Here is a 9,933-nt window from a genome sequence, read left to right on the forward strand (position 1 = left end):
AGGGGGCAAAGCGCTGGACCTGGCCGCCCTGAGCTGCTCCTCCTCCAACGGCTATGCAAGCATGTACTCGTCCATGTCGCCCTTCAGCAAGACCTCGCTGGACATCAACAAGCTCTACGTGTCCAGCACCATGAGCAGCAAGATCCCTGACGAGGGCGAGGGCAAAGGCGACAAGGCAGAGGAGTCCTCCTCGCCTGTCAAACAAGGTGAGGGGTTCACAGCGGTACACAAAACGAGAGTTTGGAACAAGTGCAAACCAATGAAAAATGTCATTTAACCAGGGTAGGTCTTTCGGTCTTTTGTTGGTTTCAAATGAGCCAAATTGATAAAATGAAGGCAAATACATGAAACATTAAACACCATTACAGTGACAATACTGTGTAGGGCTATTTATCTTGCCCTTGCACTGCTCTCCCAAACCATGCTGTCCACGTCTCTGCAGACACATCTGTGCGGGAGGAGAACGACAGCGACCAGGTCCCGGTCCCGGTCCAGAGCGACGAGGCCGAGGCTGAGGCATCCCCCATCAAGTCGCCGACCACTCCGAAAAACGTGAAATGCAAGAACTCCTCAGGTAGCATACATTCTGTCCCAGACGCCACAGCGATGTCATTATCGCTCAGTGACATGAACCAAGAGCACCTGTATCCCATGCTGGCAGGCCACCTGCACCCCTCCTCTCCGCCAAAAGGCAGGATTTATCAATGGCACAAAATGGAAGACAGGCTCTTTCGAGCATTCAGAGAGATACAGGCGATGCAGGTTGTTGTTCATATTTTTGCAGAAAAGTTGAAATACTTATTACCTATATGTGCTTTGATAGGTTTGATAGTATGGTTTATTGAAAATGAACCAGTTAGTGTAATGTATAGAGTATAGTGTCATTTCAGTCTTTTCTGGGTTTATCTGGGCACATCTATTGACGTAGGATTGAGCTAATTCTGTGTGCAGTAATGGAAGTCCTGTGAGAGACAGTTCGTGTATAATCTCATTTGCTCTGAGGGAGGGAAAGGAGAAAAGATTGCAGGGAAACGCCACAGCTAGCATGAGTAGGTGTTTGGAAAACTTGCGCCATAGCAACCATGGCCGTGTATTCTGTTCCGCCCCCGGTTGAGGGGTTGTGTGAGTGCAGCGGCTCCTCTGCGCCTTCGCCATTTCCCATCTCTTTCGTCAGAATTCAGCCAGGGGTCAAAGGTCACGATCATCACAAAGCAGCAAACAAATTGAGCTGTGTCTTCAGTCAAACAAAGCAAAGACTATGGCAGCATACTGCAGTATGGTTGCAGTGCACATTTAGCATGTGCATCGCATAAAGACAACAGTCTCAGCCCTAGAAACATAGACAGGTTTTGGAATACAGCTTTCCTATTTCAGATAGTGGGTTTTAAGCACTATTTTGCAGGCACTAGCTGCTATTTTTAGATACAATCATTTTGAAAATCAAAGATGTTCCCTCGGTGGCTGTGAAAGCCAGTGCACAGATTGTAGAGGCCTTGCTGCCCCCAGGTGGATATGCCTATACTGCAGGCAGAAAAACCTCACTAAGACCCATATACAAATGAATGTGTTTGGTTATTATTATAGGTACACGTTGACTTACCAATTTTTAAATTCAGTTTTAAAAAGTATTTACATAGCCATATCAGTATTGATTTCATATAATTGAAATGATTTAATATATTTTTTTGAGATTCAGAGAAAATAGTAATTATTGCTTTAATTTCCAGTGTAAATAAGATGGAGGTCATCATAAGCCACTATACCAAAACTGCTGGGAGATGTTTTTGAGCTGCCACTAAACATAGCGTTTGGTGTTGCGGACAGTAGTGACATTTGCAGAGGTCACCATTTGAGACTCTGTCTCAGCAGCTGTTAATGTCACTGCCTCCATTACTTCTACATGGGATGATCTCTAGCCCTTCTCTATCGCACCTACTGCTCGTCTAAAGGAGTCAGACAACAGCTGGCAGGGAGATGTGGCTCTGGATCTATTGGTTCTATGCCACATTAGGGCCCAGTCCCCTACAGAGTCATTGGCTATCCCTGCAGGACAGTCCATGCTCCATGAATGTTGTTAATGTGTGTGTGTTTAACTGTAATCTACCAGGAATGATTCAAGATGAAAACCTTGTGGCTAAAGGTCAAAAGGCTGCTGTTATGAACATAGTCTCTTCCGTACACTACTTCATATGACATTTACTGTTGACGTGATAAAATTGATGTTTTCATATAGACTTGGATTATTTGCAAAAACTATTTGTCGTTCCTGCTACAGAGTTTTCCCTGTTTTCCTACAACAACGGGATGGTGATGTCATCCTGCCGGGAGCTGGACAACAACCGCAGCGCCCTCTCCGCAGCATCTGCCTTCGCCATTGCCACAGCCGGCGCCAACGAGGGCACGCCCACCAAGGAGAAGTACCGCCGCATGTCACTGGCCAGCTCAGGTAGCAGCGAGCGATCTGATTAGCGCTGCAGCTAAAGCTGCCAAAGTGTTAGGCCATAGGGTCTGTAACATCAACCAAACACTACACACAAAGGCTACAGAAATGCACGGGTTTCTCCAATGGAAGGGGATTGAATTGAACTGAAATTTTTACAAAAATAACAAGATTAAATTATATTAAATACATTTACATTAATTGAATTGACCTCATTGAGAAATGATATGTAAAAAACATATAGGAATCACACTTGTTATGTACAATACTTCCATGATAAATCTGTGGTAAAGAGCTTGAATGTACATTTCATTCTAAAATGGCATAATGCCCTTCAATATGCAAGGCAGGTCATATATCTTTTTTTTCCCTTCTGTGAGGCGCATTGTGTTACCTCCTGGTATGAAATGCGGTGTATAAATAAAGTTTGATTTGATTTGATTTAATGATATAAAACATATTTTTTCTGTGTTACAGTATACAAAAGGGGCTATAATGATGTGTATTAACACACTTTTATCGTATATACTACTACTATAAAAATGAACATAGACATACATATGAATTTACAGACTTTTTCCATATGGGCTGAATTGTTCCAAAGATGTCTCATATTTGAGCCATTGTCCTCAGGGTACCCCACTGACCAGAGAAATGGTGACAAGGAGTTTATCATACGGAGAGCAGCAACCAACAGAGTCCTTAATGTATTGAGACACTGGGTGTCCAAACACGCACAGGTAAGACTTCTAGTTTGATCTAGAACTTTAGATGGAGATTCTAGGTTCTGTAGATTCTAAAGTTCTATGACAATGTGGCATTAATGTACCAGTAACACCGATATGTTCCTATACGTTCTATGCTTCTATGTTCCACGAAGTTAAGGTGGTCTTCTACCTGCACTCAATTGACCTTAATGGCTCCTTTATGGCTCATCGAGTTCAGTATGCAGACCAGTTAAACATAGTTAAACAGTGTTGTGTCTGTTTTCAAATCTACTTGCTAGGACTTCGAGAGCAACACTGAGCTGAAGACGAAGGTCATCAGCTTCCTGGAGGAAGTGATGCATGATCCTGAGCTGCTAACCCAGGAAAGGAAAGCTGCAGCTAACATCATAAGGTAACAAACCCACATATTGCCAATGTTGAAAAGAAAAAAGGGAAATGGAAAAAAAAGTGGTATATCAGCAAAAACACATCACATGACATCATTACGCCATCATTATTGTTGCTCTATAAAAATGAGTTTTATGTGCACTGATCGTCGTATGCTAACCTGTTTCTTCACAGGACCCTCTCACAAGAGGATCCTGGTGACAGTCAGATCACCCTGGATGAGATTATTCAGATGGTCAGTCTCACATGGAACAGTATATTTTAAATAAAAATTCATATCAGGAATTATAGACCTGGATGGCCTACTTAAGTACAGTTTATGTGTTGGGCAGCAAAGCAAACATTACATTTTGATCAGTTCATGAAAATCTGCCACTTTAATAAATCATCTTCTGTTAAAGACTGCCAAGAGTGCCAACATCCAGATACGTAATGTCACGTAGACTGTATGTTGCCTGCATGTTACCGAGAACCATGGGTTAAAACTGTTACATTAAAGAAACCTTGCAAGAGTGTTTTGTTATGGTGTGAGTGATTTTTGTTGTCTCTGTTGTCCTTGCATAGGCAGAGGGAGGGAAGGCAGAGCCCTTCGAGAGCCACTCCGCACTGGAGATCGCAGAGCAGCTCACTCTTCTGGATCACCTGGTGTTCAAGGTCATCCCGTATGAGTGAGTAGAATTCTGGGGAGTTTCTGGAATGTTCTTAAATTCTGAATTACTCTGAAGGCTCTCAACCATTCTGCTTAAGACATGAGATTAATCCAACCATACACTCTGACTTCGTACTGGTGCATATTGAAAATTCTACTTCCTACTTTGAAACACAACTTAACATTAGCTGAAACAATGGATGATGGCACCTCAGCTGCAAAACAGGAAACGCTCTTAATGTCATTTTTGGTTTTCGTTGTTGCAACATAGTACACATTTTGCTGACTGGGCAGTTGTGGTTGAGATTGTTTGGTGCTTTTGTGACCATACCTATCCATGTCCTGCAGAGAGTTCTTTGGCCAGGGCTGGATGAAGAATGATAAGAATGAGAGGACACCCTACATTATGAAAACGACAAAGCATTTCAATGATGTGAGCACACTGTAACATACTCACACACACACACACACACACACACACACCACACACATTCAATCAATTTAAGTGATCGTGTTATTATTATGAACATATTATTCTAATCCCATTTATCTCAGCAACTCTCTTCTTTTCTGTGGCTTGTAAAAAGATAAGCAACCTGATCGCCACAGAGATCCTACTCTGTGACGATGTGATCACACGGGTGGCAGTGATGGAGAAGTGGGTGGCAGTCCCCGACATCTGCCGCTGTCTCCATAACTACAACGCCGTGCTGGAGATCACCTCTGCACTCAACCGCAGCTCAGTTTTCCGACTAAAGAAGACTTGGCTCAAAGTGTCCAAACAGGTGGAGAGTGGAGACATGAACATTAATGGCCATTTCTATGCAAATGTTCATTATAAGTTACATCCATAGTACTGATAACCCCTTCAGTGTAATATATAACAAAGATATACTGTATATGTGTAATCATGTTTTGATGTAAATGTTTTTGAGTTTAAAGGTGTGTCTCCATGCTCCCCAATTGGCTACATGCTGAAATATTCATGTACACATTTACAAATGGAAATAAATATTTATTCATATTCATTTATGTATATAAAATGGAGATTTTACATTGTGTTGCTAATATCCCAGCAAACTAGATTGTTTTACTTTTATGTAAAATGTCACTTACGTTTGTCAATGTGAATGCAGAGCACAAAAACCTTACTTAACTTAAGAAGTTTGGTCACTAATGACAGAGACAGTCAAGACATACTTTATGTATTAGTTGCTTGTGTAGTCCCTCTACTGATGGTAGAGCACTTCTGAGATGGATTTGCTAACAAGTATGAAATGTTCCTGTTTATCCTCCAGACTAAAGCTGTGATAGATAAGTTACAAAAGCTGGTCTCGTCTGAAGGGAGATTCAAGAACCTGAGGGAGGCTTTGAAGAAGTATGTGCAAAGTGCAATGCAAAGTGTTCCTTATTTAACTGTCACAAAGCTGCTTTTTAGACTGATTCCTTTAACTAATATCTTACTGTATAATTTCCCTACCAGCTGTGACCCCCCATGTGTACCATATTTGGGCATGTACCTTGCTGATCTGGCCTTCATTGAGGAAGGCACCCCTTACTACACGGAGGACAACCTGGTCAACTTCTCCAAGATGAGAATGGTCAGCACATGGAATAAAATGCACAATGGATTTTTTATTATCAAATCTTAAGAAAAGATGCCAGTGTCTTATGAATTATTTGTTTTTATTTGTAGATCTCACATATCATCAGAGAAATTAGACAGTTCCAGCAAACAGCCTACAAAATTGATCATCAGCCAAAGGTAATGATCATTTTTTTCAGTATTCTGAAGAAAAGCTTTGTAGAAACCACAAGTATTATAAACTGTTGAGTCATCATTAAGCTTGAAAAGACAGACTAAGAAGGCGGATATTGTCAATTCTGGTGATCATTGATTGCTCTTTTGGAACATTAATCAACGTTAAGCCTTTTTATGTTAATTGTTTTAGAATGTCCCCCTAGAAAGCAGTCTCCAAACAGACTCTAGAAAGTATAATAAGAACAACTACATGTCTGTGGTGTCCGCAGCTGTCCATGTGTGCAAGAAATCTTTCAGAGTTTCAGAATGTGTTGAGAAACGAGACAATGTAATTTCTTATTGCACAGGCGGCCCAGTACCTGCTGGACATCAGCGCCGTGCTCGATGAAGAAAGCCTGTATGATGCCTCTCTCAGAATTGAGCCCAAAGTGCCCAACTGAAAAGGGGATGAAGCTCCTTCATCGCACGCGCAGACAGTGTACAGAAACTATATCATATACATAAACAATAACTTGTGTTAGGTAATGTACTACATATAACTCTTGTATGTATCCTGGGTTTAGAAGATGTGGGGGAGAGGGAAAGTTTCCAGATGTTACCAATTTGAGTGTGTAACTCTGATGTCTCATCTGTTGTTGAAGATATTATGCCTATCTCTTTCCCTCTCCCTGCCTCTTTCTCTCTCTCTCTCTCTTTCTCTCTCTCCCTCTCTCTCTCTCTCTTTCTCTGTCTCTCTCAGCAAAATGCATAACAAAAACAAAGCAAAAAGATAGTAGATTCTAGTTTTTACAGTGATGACAGTTGCAAATTGAGAATTTAGACTGGTCATGTTCAAAGGTATAAATCCACGTTGAAACGTAAATTGATCTCCGCTTTTATCTGAAGTGGACGTTTGCACTTCTTGCATGGTCATATGACCGCAAAGCACGTCTACAGAGCAGAGGTTTACTGTTATGCGTATTTGCATCCAATGTAGCATTGCCATGATTTGATGAAGTTGTCCATAGCACAAAGAGGAACAACTGGTTATTTTACAACATTTGAGAGCCAGCAAGCCTTCAAACTACTTTAAAAGTTTCTTTGCTTTGTTTGTTTGGTTGTGAATTAAACTAACTATTTCAGAGGCCCTCCAGATCATTCTCCACCTAAGAAGTCTCTGGCCTGTAGGGGTTGTCAAACATTCAGGCCTACCCCTGTGTAAGCATGCTGTCTCTGAATGTGAGCAATGTATAATTCGACATGCTGATGTCCAAATCCCCATCTGAACTTTTACTGTTTAAGATTATATTCTTTTTTTAAAGGGGACAGCTGTCAGTGCTGTTGCATGAGCTCTTTCACCTGGTTTTACTGACGATCACCAAAGGGAGAAAAAATATGCTGCAGTAAATAGGTGTGTCTTTTTGACAGTTTTTTGTTTTAAGTATTGGGCCTAGTTGTAAAATTGGTTTTACCATTGATTTGCTCACTTTGTTTCTTACCCATGTGGACCTGTTTTAGAGGAGCACCAAGAAAGGATAGATAAATACATGGAAATGAAGTAACTCAATCCAGAGTCATTGTTTTGGCCAAACTGTATCTCTCCATTAAAAAAATGTATCTAGCTATTGTATAATAAAAAAGACAATCTATGTCCTTCTTGCTGTTCCAGTGATTGTGGAACGTGACTGTATATCACTTTGTAAAATGCATTGTCGTTTAAGAGTATGATTAACACTAAGGGAATGAACTGCTTCGCCTGCAGCAAAACAAAAGGTATTTTTGTAGTCTTAGAATAAGGGAAACAGGATTCTGCATCCTTACCAGAAAATTAAAAAAAAAAAACAACAACAGACAAACAAAAAAAGTATTTTGTACAAATGCTGTCAAACCACCAAACAAAGATGTATTCTGTATATTTTGTACATGTAGCCCTACATATTTCTTAATGTGTACCCGTGTAAAGCACACCTCTTTAAAGTGTATCCTAAGCTTACACACTCAAATGCTATATGATTTGTGATTTTCAACCATGACCTAGAGGTAGATGACAACTTCAAAGTGTTTTGCATATACTGTAATCCTGTCTATAATCATTCTCTTAGCAGGAATATAGTAATGTAGTGCTTATTCTGTGAATATTTGTATGTATTTTTACAATGTACAGTCTAGAAACACAAACAACGCTCATGTGGCAGGCATGCAACACTGTATCAGCCAGAATCTTTGAAATGACACAATATATATAGAGATATACATACTGTATACACATCTACGTGCACATACTCTTATAAATGATATATAAACATACAAACAAACGTTTTGCTGTTAGCAATACCCAGTGGTATGAGAATTATCTTTCAACCCTTAAGTTTATTTCCACGGCCTGAGAAACTATTTCCAGTTTTGTAAGAAAACAATATTTAAAATAACTATTGTATGTTTCCTTATTACCTCTTGCTAATAAATCTATTCTATCTCAGGGGGATTTTGTCTCCTTGTGTGTGTTTTTTCTTCTTAGAATTATCACGCAGAAAATGTAGAAGTAAGAAGGGGAAATAACCACCAAATGGTGTTTTGAATATTACCTCGGGACTCCTGAGTCTTGTAGGCTATCGGCTACATTTTAAGAACGAAAGTGAAACATTTACCCACACGACAATATATATTTGGGACTTGTTTAGAAAATCACGTTATGTCCTCATTCACTAAGCTAATTATTTACAACAATGATTTAAATCAGCAGTATAAGATGATTAATTTATCTGAGAAGTGCAACCTTGTCAACCATGTCAAGGGCACACGCCTATCACTTAGTTTAAGAAAGGGATGTGAACAATCCCGAGTCATGTGACGAGTTGATAGCATGTTAAAACAAGTGTCTGATCACGGTCACATTCATTTCGTCGAGATGTGGACGGCAATGGGGTTTCTGATACTGTTTGCAGTGTGGCAAGTCTCTCTTTCTACACCTGTATTATCAACAGAGGGTAAGTGTATTTGAAAGAATTACGAACACCATAGACCTATTTATTTCATTTTGAAAGTGCAACAAGCTGATTGTAAGTAATGACAGTCTCACTGATTTGTGGACACTTTTAATGGAGCGTCATTATCACTGATTGACAGTTCTATAAACTTTATTTCGTAAGCGCAAAAATCAGTTCTCATGTGAGTGCTTGGGATAGGAATAGAAGAGTATTGCTGATGCACAGGTATTCACTTTAGCTCAGATCGGAGGGGAAATTGGATGTGGTCGGCTATTGAAACTTGTCTTTATCAAGTATAAAGTTATGAATGTGACGTTGTTTTTACAGGGGAATATGACTTCAAGATATGGATGAACGAGGTAGGATATTGTTATTTCCATTGGCCTAGTCCCAGGGACTTCCCGAGGATCAACAAGGAAGTGCTAAGAGTACTAAAAAAAGAAAGGACAGCACGAATTTGTGTACCAAAATGAATCGCCCTGTACTTTAGTCTGTTATGGCAGTGTGTTATGGGACCTAATCCCATAGAATAACATTCTCCGCGTTGGTATGCCTACTATGAGTGTGGTCAATAAAATGCCATTAAATCAATGTATCTAAAACTCTCAATTGTTTGTTGTCCAGCGTTGCAAAAGTACCCCTTTTATTGTTACAGTACAACAAAAAATATGACATGGTTGAGTATCATCAGCGCCTGAAGACGTTCACTGAAAACAAGAAGATGATTGAAACTCACAATGCAGGGAATCACTCATTCTCAAGTATGTCTATAACCTACAGTTACACTTTTACTTCAAGACAATTATGTGATAGCCGATACTGTACTAACATGATTATATTGTTCAAGCTTAACATGCTTCCATCTATGCAGTGGGACTGAACCAGTTCTCTGATATGACCTTTGCTGAATTCCGGAAGTTCTTTCTCTTGACAGAACCACAGGTTGGTGTCTGAGTTGTACCTACAGTACAGTCCTTATTTTTTGATCAGTCTGTTTTACC

At 40.0% G+C, this 9,933-nt stretch overlaps 1 protein-coding gene across 1 annotated transcript in view; it reads left to right on the forward strand.

The window, feature by feature from the left end:
* Window positions 1-9,646, forward strand: part of rasgrf1 (Ras protein specific guanine nucleotide releasing factor 1) — a 30,742-nt gene extending 21,096 nt beyond the window's left edge. The window contains exons 15-29 of the mRNA XM_012833565.3: window positions 1-206; window positions 443-574; window positions 2,276-2,446; window positions 3,074-3,180; window positions 3,447-3,559; window positions 3,730-3,790; window positions 4,120-4,223; window positions 4,553-4,637; window positions 4,792-4,989; window positions 5,503-5,582; window positions 5,688-5,805; window positions 5,901-5,969; window positions 6,314-8,932; window positions 9,260-9,291; window positions 9,588-9,646. The exon at window positions 1-206 is cut by the window's left edge and continues 171 nt beyond it. Of these exons, the coding sequence (XP_012689019.2) occupies window positions 1-206; window positions 443-574; window positions 2,276-2,446; window positions 3,074-3,180; window positions 3,447-3,559; window positions 3,730-3,790; window positions 4,120-4,223; window positions 4,553-4,637; window positions 4,792-4,989; window positions 5,503-5,582; window positions 5,688-5,805; window positions 5,901-5,969; window positions 6,314-6,406 (1,537 nt within the window). The 3' untranslated portion in view covers window positions 6,407-8,932; window positions 9,260-9,291; window positions 9,588-9,646. The remainder of the gene's footprint in view (window positions 207-442; window positions 575-2,275; window positions 2,447-3,073; window positions 3,181-3,446; window positions 3,560-3,729; window positions 3,791-4,119; window positions 4,224-4,552; window positions 4,638-4,791; window positions 4,990-5,502; window positions 5,583-5,687; window positions 5,806-5,900; window positions 5,970-6,313; window positions 8,933-9,259; window positions 9,292-9,587) is intronic.
* Window positions 9,647-9,933: the final 287 nt, after the last annotated feature.

This window comes from Clupea harengus, chromosome 3 (genome assembly GCF_900700415.2).
Source record: "Clupea harengus chromosome 3, Ch_v2.0.2, whole genome shotgun sequence".
Taxonomy (NCBI): domain Eukaryota; kingdom Metazoa; phylum Chordata; class Actinopteri; order Clupeiformes; family Clupeidae; genus Clupea; species Clupea harengus.